Genomic DNA, 12344 nt, shown 5'->3' with positions numbered 1-12344 from the left:
GTGTACCATATAGTGAAGTGGAAAAGGCACTAGAGCAGCTTCCTGCCTTTTTAATAGCAGGACATGTTACAGTGAAAAAAATACCTCAATAATGATCGACATTTTGACCCCTCTGCTGGGATCTTCCTCAGGATCTTCTGCTGTCCACTACGGCTAGAACACTGTTCCAGCAGCAGTGGACACCAGAAGATCTTGAGGAAGATCCAAGCAGAGGGGTTGAAACGCCGATCATTTTAGAAGAAACACAACACGGCCTAATAACCCACAAGATTTTAAATTAAGTGACAACGTCCACAAAAGCCTGCAGACTTACATATTACTGTACATGTTTTCTTTGGTCTTGGAAGGTACTCCATTTTTGTTCTGGACTTCAATTATCACACATCATTTGAACCATAAACTGTTTGTGGAATTGTCTTACTTTCTGTTACTTCTAATGTTTTCACAATTTCAAATGAAATGATTGAAGTAATGTTCAAAAAATTAACTGATAAATAACACACATGTAGGTCTTCAGGAGAAGCAAGTGATTTTGTTTGCATACTATGTTCTTCATATTTCATATTTGTAAGATTAAAAACTTTAATTTGATTCCACATTACTATGAAAGTCAGGACCCTACATAAAGACATATGGTATTAGCAAGCGTATATGAAGAAATTGTAAAGAAAGTTAATTCAGTTTTATCTTCATTGTTAACACTCAGCCATACTGCAAAGGCATCTGCTAGTTATTACGGATACTGAATGAGTTGCAAATTAGAGCAAATAGTAACTATGAACAATTTATTGTGTCAGAGAAGCTATCAATGGAAATTGAAATTCACTTTACAAAATACAAATAAATGGAAATGGCGTGTGGCTAGGGCCTCCAGTCGGGTAGATCTGTCACCTAGTGCAAGTCTTTTGAGTTGACGCCACTTCGGCAACTTGCGTGTCGATGGGGATGAGATGATGATGATAGAGACAACACAACACCCAGTCCCTGAGCAGAGAAATTCTCTGACCCAGGCAGGAATGAAACCAGGCCCCTTGGAATGACAGTCCATCACACTGACCACTCAGCTATTGGGGTGGACTACAAAGTACAATTGCATTGTGTTATGTTACCTGTTTACTGATGTGCCATCAACCTAGGATATGTGTCCACCGTGTTTCATATGCACTGTCTGCTACAGCTACAGCAAGGATGTACACTTCTTGAGTTGCATGATGAGCTACATATTTGACAATTTTCAACAATTTTTAGAAAATGTTTGCAATGTGTCTAGCAGCTAAAATTTTGACATTTTTTTCCGTGTGTTCTCCCTGAATAAAATATTTCAGGGCAGGTTTGAACATGGTGTACTGGACTGTTCCCTTGTTAGATTAGCAAAGCCTCTGGCTTCACAGTTGTTTTGAACAAACACTCTCCATGGCTGGAAATCCAGTTCACATACTGCATATAAAGCACTTATTTATGTAACAATATAGTATTTGTTGATTACCTCACTGGATTTTGATTTGGACACAACTGGGACTATTTATACATTATTTATGATGAATTTGGAACCAAGTCTGTGCTACATGTCCCTACCATCTATTATTGTTGCCCAGTCACTATGGACAACAAATGAATATTGTAGCAGCCAGACTGCAGTTGAGTCAGTGCCAGAAATAGCATGATCAAACTTAAACCTGTGGTGCACTTGTCCGCTGCCGTGAACATCTGTTAACGTTGCTTCTTTGGCATTTTCTTCAATCAGTCCTGAGGCTGCAGATGCACATAGCCCTCTGCAGTGGGCACCCCTACTGATGCTGTGACTTGCATGCATTTACACTCTTAGGAATGATTGAAAATGCTAAAGGAGCAATCATAACAGCTGTCCACTGTAGTTGTGGCTTGCTTTTTGGCAGGAAAAATCTGGTCAGGCACACAGATGTATCCACTTACCACAGAGAGGTGGGGAGGATAAATATAATATAAGAATCTTCAATTGTTAATGAAACAAGGTAAGTGAGAAAGTCTTTAACATCGTGTTAGAATATTAATATCACAGCCATAGGTTGTTCCACACAATGTTTGTGCTTTATTAATTGGAAAAGATTCACTGCCTTGGAATGATACAGAGTTCAGCCAGTCCCTCCAACCACACAGGTTCTGGCTCCTATATTCCCTCCTGCTGTTACCAAAAACAACACACTTTTCACTGGGCTGCAACTTTTCTGTTAACACCATTGACCGAAGAAGCTGTCACAGCCACAGTGCCACCTCCTATGTTGCTCAAGATTTGACAAAGGTACCTACACCTCTAGCTTCCTTCTGTTGTCAGGCCCATTACCTTTAATGACATCACTGACTGTGTGGGTTGATAAAGGGTAGAGGAATACTGTGTCTCCACCAAGTAGTGAGGAAGATATCTCACCAGTGGACATCAGTACTGAGGTAGTTTTGATTAGTCACCTCCATAGGGGACATAAAATAGATATTGAGCCTCAAACCAGCAGAGGCTGCCATGAGGTGCAATTTGTATGGGCAAACACTTTGGTTCTGTGACCACTTCAAATAACTGCACACCATGCCCCGATGCACTGCTTTATGTGTCATTATTGTACTGTGACCACAACCAACCATCTGGTTACATTGGAAACAGCATTTATACAGGCATTTTCAGAGTGCCAACATCTCATTACAATATTCATTTGACTTTCATAAGGCATATGGCACTAATTGGTGTCATCACATTTACTTTCCATCTATGGCTTCATCAGTTTCTATCCTTGTGATCTTTTCAAGTTAGAGTTGGTACATTACTCAACTCTCCTTAGTTCCAAGAGAATGGCTTCCCACAAGGATCCTTGCTGAGGGTTACACTCTTCTTTATCACCAGCAGTGGGCTAGTGATCTCCATCAGACCAGTGGTTAACCTCACTATATATGTCAATGAGTTTTGCATTTGGTATAGCTTGCAATCTCTAACCTAGACTGAACACCAGCTGCAAGAAGCAGTCGAAAGCATCTCCACGTAGCCCCTTTCCCATGCTTACTCAGACCCAGAACTCTACTTGAATATCAAGCACTTGGACATTGTTTGCAGCCCAGATTTTTGTGATTCCTCTTGGATAGAAAGCTGACATGGCTGCCCCTTATTCATAAACTTAAGACCAGCTGCATGAAAAAAGTTAACAGTCTCTGCTTCCTTGCCCAGTTGTTTTGGGTGCAGATTGCCGTATGCTGCTCTATATTTACTGGACCAGGTCTTGTCCTGACTGAACTGTTTTGCTAGGTTTGTGGCTCAGCATCAGGCCTGGTGGTTAGCAGTAGAGGCTGTCCCTAGGCAATCAGAGGGTGTGGGATGGAACCCTGGTCAGACCACAGAAATTTTCAGCCAGTCTTTAATCTTGCTTTCACTGCTCGGTGTTGTGAGGAGTTGTCAGGAATGGCACATTGTTCAGATCCCATGTTAAACTGTGAGTTCCCTTTCCCCAGTTGTATAACTAACTGGGATAGATTAGTTACACACACACACACACACACACACACACACCAAAGTGGCATCCAATCAAATGACTTGCACCTGGCCACTTAGTGACACAAAATTATTACATGCCTCTGCCCCATCTTCAGCTTTGAAATTATATGGGCCAGTACATTACTGTGCAGGAAGACTAGCCACTAGCAACCTCTGGACTACTCGTGTACTCACCAAAACAATAATCTTACCTCTCAGTTCCAATGTTACAAGCTCTTGCTCAGGTACTCAATACCAGGAGGGCGATCACAATGTCAAGTCCAGATGCTGCCTTTCTATTTTGCCTACTGCCCAGATCCCCCTTCCTCCAACCCTCCCTACCTTCACTGGCCGCAACATCCCTTCAGGAGGCATGCAATTTGTCCATCCGCTGGGACCTCGCTGGACAATCTGTGGTCCTGCCCCTATAAGGGAAAGAACTGGACGTGAAATCAACACTTTGCCAGAAGATCAAAACTAGGAAACTCGTAAAAATGTTACAAGATGACACTGTGACTGAGCTGATAACCTAAGAACATTTCATCAGTTGCTTTTAATTGTTCTCACAAAGTTCTGACAGGAAGTGTAAAATAAGTACACTGTCCAAAACAAATCCTGTGGTCGTCTATTGGGAATAAATAAATAATACTGTAAGGAAAAATTATTTATTCTTATCTATCACTCAGTCTTGGTGTGGCACAGAAAGGAGAGAGGTATTCAGCCATACAAACATCTTTTACCACCTGCCCAGTAATGTAAAGATTTTAATGGAGAATAAAATTGACTTTCAACACAAACTGAAATTGTATGTGTTTGAAAATTGCTGTTCCTAGAAGACTTTCAGAATGTGTGTGTGTGTGTGTGTGTGTGTGTGTGTGTGTGTGTGTGTGTGTGTGTTTCCTTAGTTGTCTGCCTCCTCGCAGACCTCCAAGCAAATGTTAAAATTCATAAGCCACACATAAAAGCAGTCTGAGCTTGTACTTACTTAGCACTACATGAAGCATAGATTATGAGGTTCTCGCAGATCTCATAATATCACTCTCCTCACCATGTCTCTTACTGGTAGGCTTTAAAACACATAATGTGCTATGTCTCTCACCTTATACTTGCCCAAGGGTTAAATTTTAGTGGTTTCATGATATGTCAGAAACCTTGTATCCTCAACACTAGCAGTCAGATGCATTTCATTACACTTACTGGGACAGGGTCAGATTTCTCTTTCTGGTGTCCAGCACTCATAGTGGGAAGCAACTGATGACCTTCATGCCAGTGGCCAATATGAACTCTGTGGTCCCCAAAATGTAAATGTGAAGATAGCTCATCTGCAGTACAAATTGGATGCTGCAATGCCATTTGGCTGTTTTTCACCATCAAGAATGTATGCAGGACTGGGTGGATCACTTCTTAAGTTTGATCCACTATGCAGGAGGTAAATCCATTCCAGTGTCCTTTGGTCATTTTGAGAAGAAGTCTATCCCTAGGCAAAGCGAAGAGTTCTGCTGTACAGTTTGGGTGAGGCATGCAGCTTGTTGTTGGTTTAAGTGCTGACCTACTATAACCTTACAGCCTTTCAGGATGCAAGGGCGAAAATTTGACACAAATAATTAAAGAAATCAATAAAAGATCAATGTTTATGGACTCAGTTTACCTTTCCACCACAACCAGAACATTTTTCACAACAGATTTGTTCTATTAAATGCTCTACACCACTTTCACATTAATTCTCTATAAACAAAAAATTGTGATTCTGTTACTTCTTTGGCAGCCTGTTGTTTTCTGATGTAGTTCATGATAGATGTATTTGACATTGTCAGCTCTGTTTATGTCTTACTTTATTTGCCATTGATTTCGATGTTACATTCCACCATTTCAGGCCCCTGCCTACAGTAAAAATATCTTTCACATAATTGTACAAAACGCAGTATCAGATTATCTATAGTTGCTTTTAAAATAAATCATACATTAATTCCATTAAGCTAAATCAATTCCAGTTTTCAAATTTATATGTGACCAACAAAGTGTTGAACCCTTAACACACTGTGGACAGAACCTGATTAGACCTCTGGCAGCAGCAGTCAGTCAGGCAAACGGCACCAGAGTATTTCTCCTGTTCTTGGACCATGCAGACTTAGTGGGTGACATTTTGCCAGTAAGAGCCAAAATGGAAAAATATGCTAAAAAGAAATGTCCTGATTGTGTAGAAATTGTAATGTAGCTCTTTGTATGCCTGAGCATTTCAAAATATACTGTGTTCAGACAAATAATGTATAAAAATGGTGTGGTGTGGTGTTTATTGATGTTATTCCAATGGAAAGAATATTCTATTATCTTTTGGATGTGCATCCAGAACAGTATTATTTCTTCTTTGGATATTTTGACTGGTAACCCATACAGCCATCTTTGATGTGAGTCACAGACATGATTAAAGCCACAGCACATTGTGTCAAGTGGTTTTGATTTTGTCACTTACCTCCCCCCCCCCCCCCATTCCCCCACCCCCACCTCCCTTTGAAGGTAGCTTTATATTGGAAGAAGACATGATACTGTCCCAGATGCACACCAGAAAGATAATGACCTCAGATGGTGTGTCACATACCACATAATGTACAAGAGGGGCATCTGAAGGAATAAGAGAACAGAAATGTAACATAGAGCCAAGTTAATTGAATTGTTTAATTGTATGATAAAATCTGTCATTACAGAGTAGAATCATTATTTGCATTTCTATAGTTTACACATTGCTATTTAGTCTATTCGACTCACTTTGCCTAAACTTGTGTATGAGAAATCAGTTTGAAACTTTCCTCATGTCAGCACGTTGTAGGTGTCACCACTGGCACCAACCTTGTGTGAATGTTCTGAAAAGCGAATCATTTGCATAGAACAGCATTTTCTTCCTGTCGGTTAAATTTCGCGTCTGTAGCACGTCATCTTTGTGGTGTAGCAGTTTTAATGGCCAGTAGTGTAATATGAAAACTGAGACCATTTTAGTTTAATAGAATTACTGTAAGATCAATTTAGAACTATAGATAGTTTGATACTGCATTTTGTACAGTTGTGATGAAGGGGCCTGAAGATGAGGTAATGCAGCACTGAAATGTGTTGCAAATAAAATAAGATACAGTGACAGCTATCATCCCATGTTCTACCAGAAGATGGATAGAAGGATTACTGTAGATATTGCCAAAAGTCTGGATTTTCATAGAGAAATGACAACAAGCTCAACACAAATATGGAAATTGGCTCCAGTAAACAATGTAGGCCACCCTTTATAGCTTTTCTGAGGCAGGGGTATCTCCAGACAATTCCTGGACAAAAAATGAAATTTCACTGGCCAACAGGCTGTGCACTAATTTGATACTTCTTGGGAGATTAAATTTGTGTGCTGGACCAGGAAAGAATATGTCGCGTTTTTGTGTCCCAGTCAACAACAGAGTTTCAATCTGTTAGGAAGTTCCACCATCTGGAGACACTGTTTAGCGATGGAGGGGTGGATGGGCTTCAGGCATATAAATACTGAGATGGGTGTCTGTGCCTTCTGCATGTAGGATGTAGGTTTTGGATTCAGCACTGTCTGAGGGTTATGATACTATGCAGCCAACAAAATGGACCATAGGGTATTTTTAGGAAGGTCCTTGGAGAGAATGGTCAATTGTTGGATTCCAGAAACTAGGAAGGCAGACAGCTGCCCTCAATGTGGGTTCAAGAGATGTTAATATCCTATAAAAATCCCTGATCCATGTTGTGGCTTTACAGTAGGCTATCTTATGGAGACTACATTAATTAGAACTTTTTTTTACTTTGAAAAGATGTGGAGCACTACTTGGAGGCAAAATATGATAGAACAGCTCCATTTTGGGGGCTTCTATGTTTGTCTACCTGTATCCATCCAGTTGGTCCTGTCTATATACCTGTATGGATATTGATTTGGTGAAATTATTTTTGATAGGTCTGAGTATGGGAATAACATTTTCATGGAAGTATTTCAAGTGTTACCCTTTTTGCCATTGTGTTAGTAGTATAACGTCTATACTGTGTCATTCAGACACATTCACTGAGCTTGCACCATAGGTAGCACAAAGTATGTTGAGGGCAATGAGTCTGCAGTCAGCACAGATGTGGTCAGCAGCAGTAAGGCTGTAGCAAATACTGAGGAGGGATGGGTTGCGAGCAAAGAGGCTGCACCCAACACCATATCCTGTTCATAATGGGCTGTAAAGTAGCAGAACTACTTGCAAACCAGTTCACAATCTAGCCAAAAAACCAAAATTAACACAAACTTGCAAATAATAGTCTGATAGTAACCAAAGCAAGTAAAGGCACTGCTATTAGACTGTTGACAGGTTGATCCTAGAAGCTTCACAGAAACACACAAAATGACATGGACTTGCTGTGCTGCTAACTTCATGGCATATGAATAGCCTGAGGCTCTGCCCATCGAAGTATGTTGTGGTGATCTCTACCAGTGTAACGTGTAACAGCAAAGTGCCTTGATTTATTAATATTATCTATGGACACGATATCAGTGTCAATCTGAGAGAATTCAAAGTCTCCTTCTCTGCATTACTGCTCACCAGGCATGTAGAAGTCCTTGATAATTAATCCAGCACAATGCACGTTACATTTGTATGATTTTGCAATTTTTTGTTCCTCCTCCAACACTGATGCAGCAACTCATCAGTTGTAACTCACATTAGAAAGTTGGAGGAGTGGGCTGTGATGACTGATTCAAGATTTTCTAGAGATAAGTATCTGTGTGTTGATTTTAACTGTCTCATCACACTTATAAATCAGGGACACAATTGAAATTTGATGAGATTTTCAAGCCTCATATTTGATTTTTATCTGTTTTAGTTTTCAAATTTCCTGCATCTAAAGGTACTGGGCATCTTAAAATGCCATACTAACAGGTTGGAGGAGGAGAGAGGGCCTTCTGTTGCTCACTCTATAATGGAATTGATTTGCATGTACCTATTGTGAGCAATGAGACATTTAAACAAAATTAAATACTTATTACTTATCTACATGTAGTATACAGACACATCTGCTTCCTAAATTCTAGCATTGCATGACGTGGCTCAAAGGGTAAGGTACTGGACTCATATTCAGGTGGAGAAACATTAAAATTTTCCATTGTTTCCCCATATCAGCTAAGTCAAATGTTAGAATGTCTACATTCAGGACACATTTGATTTCTTTTCCCATGTTTGTCCTATCCAAGGATTTTTTCAGACTGTACTGACAGCACTGTCGATTTGACATTTAAAGATCATCTTGCCTTTCTTTTCCTTTCGTAAATTGTTGAGAAATAGATTTTAATGTTTTGCCAGGAGGACTGGTTCATGACTGTGCTGTTTTTTTAAATGCAGATTACTAGAATTTTTACTACAGTAACTACATGTAAAATTTTTACACTAGGCATTTTAGTGCAGCTGAATCTGCCTGAAAATTTGAGAAAATGACTGTGATTTTAACTATATGTCTTGATTTGTGCTTTTAATCATTTCAACCATATTTGTCTTTGACTGTTGTAGCTAGGCTGCTAGTAGCCTTTACCACTAAGTGCTCTAAACACACATGTACATGTGCACTACACCCCCCTCCCCCTCACACACACACTCTATCTCTCTCTCTCTCTCTCTCTCTCTCTCACACACACACACACACACACACACACACACACACACACACACCGCCTATAAAGATTATGTCCAATTTTGTCTGGGGAAAATATATTACTTGCATTTTTCAAAGTCATTATGCTTGCTATAGCATTTTTATGCCTTATTTTTTTGTCAATAACTTATAAATATTTTAGTATCATACCATGAAAATTCCTGGTTTATTTGTGGCTACTTAACTAAAGAAAAGTTGCTAATAGTTTGATGATATTTTCTTTAAATATATATAAAAGTTTCCATCTGATTACTGTTTTTCTTCTGATTGTAGGATTATTGATGAATATCATTTGAGACCACTCACTGTGTATAGAATTGTGTGCAGTAAATACGCAGGGGATTCATCTGTAAATTGCATTGAAAGACTTGTCAACTGTATTAAAAATACAGAAAATTCAGAGAGATTTGCTGTATGTGATGAAGTACTGGTGCTCTCAGTGAATAAATTAGTAGAAAAATCATCAGTTACAGAAGCTGAATCTCTCATAAAACTGATTACAGAACCTGAAAGTAAGGTATGTACATAAAGTGATATGCACTAGAATTGCAGCATCTGTATTGTTGCTACATTTAACATATGTGCTTACTGTGGCAAAATATGAAGATAAGCAAAACCTTTAATTACTTTGAACTCTAACACAAATAATATGAACTTGCAGGATCAAACCTTCTATTCCCCTCCTTCAGACTCCCTGCATCCCCCTGTCTGCCCCCAACCTCCATCTTCCCCATGTTCTCTTCCCTTACCTGCCTCATGTCTTTCACCTAGAACTGAAGACTCAGATATAGTGCTGTTCCTGCATATTCCATGTTTTAACTCTATTAGGTAATTCTTGTGTATGATATCATCACTCCAATAATTTCTTGCTTTCGACAAATGTATAGATTACTGCAGCAGAAAAAAAAGCCTAAAGTGGGATTCAGACTAGATACTGTCATCATGCAGGAGCAGTCCAGCCTCTCATCTATCCCAAATCCCATTATGCAATCCACTCTTAACATTCAGATATATCTCACCTGCATTTTGAACTTGACTCCACCACTACACCTACACCTACACCTACACCTACACCTACACCTACACCTACACCTACACCTACACCCACACCCCTCAAGCCACCATACAGGACAAAGAGTACCTCGTGATACTGCTAGTCACCCTGTTTCCTGTTCCATTCTCAAATGGAATGAAGGGTAAATGATTGTTTATGGGCTTCTATATGAATTCTGATTTCTCTTATCCATCTGTGCAGTCCTTACACAAGATCTATGTCAGTTGCAGTATGATCGTTCTGCAATCTGTCATAAATGATGGACCTGTAAACTTTCTCAGTAGTATTTTGTGAAAATAACACCTTCTTCCTTCAAGGGATTCCCCTTTGAGTAACATTTCCCTAACACTCATATGCTGATTGAACCTACTGGTAACAAATGCAACACACGTCTGAACTGCTCTGTGTCCTCACAATATCAGTTTTCTTTTCTAAGTCTTTATTCCAAGGAATCAATCTGGGACACTAACCACAATGAATTGATGGAAGAAGTGGAGAAAGTGAGTGAAGAACAGTTTGATTTCCTCAGTTTATTTAGTCATTGCAGCATCACAGAGTTGCTCAACATTCTTCTCTGGGAGACTGCACAATTTTGTGCACCATTTAAGGATTTAAGTGTAAAAAGTCTGAGACTATATGCTTTAGGGAGATCTCCTACAATGAGCAGGATGATGCAATTAGAGAAATTTGCAGGTACAAGGAGACTTACCGAGACACACATCTCTTGTGTGTCACATACTAATGGGACGTGGAGAGGGAAGTCATACTGGTCACTGAATACCTTCCACCAGACACAGTACTACAATGTGTAGAATCAGTTGTAAATGTACATATATTCCATTGGTATATCATCATCCACACTTGACAACACAAAATCTTGACCAGAGCTGATATTGGAGCTATCTGCCATATTTCACCTTTATTCCTAAGAGTCAAACTGTGCAGCATGTTATGTAATAAACTCTGCATTTTGCAAAACACAAGCATTTTCTTTTGCAGAAAGCAGAATTTTTTGAAAGCTGTGTTTAATGTGCAAACATGGAAAAAATGGCAACAGAAGATTCTGCACTTAGCAAAGTAATTAGGCATTACACATTTTCTTTTTGCCTTTCTTTTTGTGGGCATGTCCTTCATGTTTGTTACACAGCTTACCGTGTTTTAAATGCACATGCAGTTTGTAGCACTTCATCCAGGAAGGGGTCATACTGTCTTATGTCTACTGTGTGAATCACCTAACCCGGGGTCACTGAAATATTATATAACTTATTGCACTTTTGATTGATTGACTGGAGGAAAAAAAAACGCGCGCGCGCGCACACACACACACACACACACACACACACACACACACACACACACACACACGAATATACATTTTCTGTTGAATCCCTGAAAATCCACACTCCAAAATGCAAAAGTTACAGTGTTGTAAGAATTTTAGCCTCCCTGCTGCCGCATGTGCTTGTTGTAAAAATGGTTGGATAACAAAGAGAATTGCTACCCAGTATTCTTCAGCCCCTCTGAATAGCTGAAATGCCAGGATGGCTGGCAGCACCTGTGACTATTGTAGTGTAGAGCTAGTGAAGGGCTTGAATAATTCATGACAATGTTTTAGCTGTTGTAATCAAAGCTCAAGAATTTTTGCATCCATGGTACTGCTTGGCAGACCACAAATGAGACCACCTTGTCATCAATATTGTAAGCTTCACAAAGGGTATCCCAACATTTACTGACCACAAATAAATGTACTGAAACAATAGATTAAGCTAAGTCTATTAGTCCATAAAACTAAATAATAATAGTTCTGCAAGGTTCGCAGGAGAGCTTCTGTAAAGTTCGGAAGGTAGGAGACGAGGTATTAGCAGAAGTGAGGCTGTGAGGACATGGCGTGAGTCGTGCTTGGGTAGCTCAGATGGTAGAGTACTTGCCCGCGAAAGGCAAAGGTCCCGAGTTCAAGTCTAGCTCCGGCACCCAGTTTTAATCTTCCAGGAAGTTTCATATCAGGGCACACTCCGCTGCAGAGTGGAAATCTCATTCTGGAATAATAGTTGGAAATTAACACACATTCAACAAAAAAATTATGCAGCACAAGTGTCATTCATTCCAGGTAAACATCAGTGACTG

The 12344-nt window shown here is 39.7% G+C and overlaps 1 protein-coding gene across 1 annotated transcript in view; it reads left to right on the top strand.

Annotated features, from left to right (window-relative positions):
* LOC126183882 (zinc finger FYVE domain-containing protein 26) overlaps nt 1-12344 on the top strand; it is a 329860-nt gene that overhangs the window by 307286 nt on the left and 10230 nt on the right. Inside the window, exon 30 of the mRNA XM_049926187.1 lies at nt 9440-9683. Coding sequence (XP_049782144.1) covers nt 9440-9683 — 244 coding nt within the window. The remainder of the gene's footprint in view (nt 1-9439; nt 9684-12344) is intronic.

Source organism: Schistocerca cancellata, chromosome 4 (genome assembly GCF_023864275.1).
Source record: "Schistocerca cancellata isolate TAMUIC-IGC-003103 chromosome 4, iqSchCanc2.1, whole genome shotgun sequence".
NCBI classification, from domain to species: domain Eukaryota; kingdom Metazoa; phylum Arthropoda; class Insecta; order Orthoptera; family Acrididae; genus Schistocerca; species Schistocerca cancellata.
The sequence above is the reverse complement of the archived record's forward strand: the minus strand, read 5'-3'. Positions and strand labels throughout refer to the sequence as shown.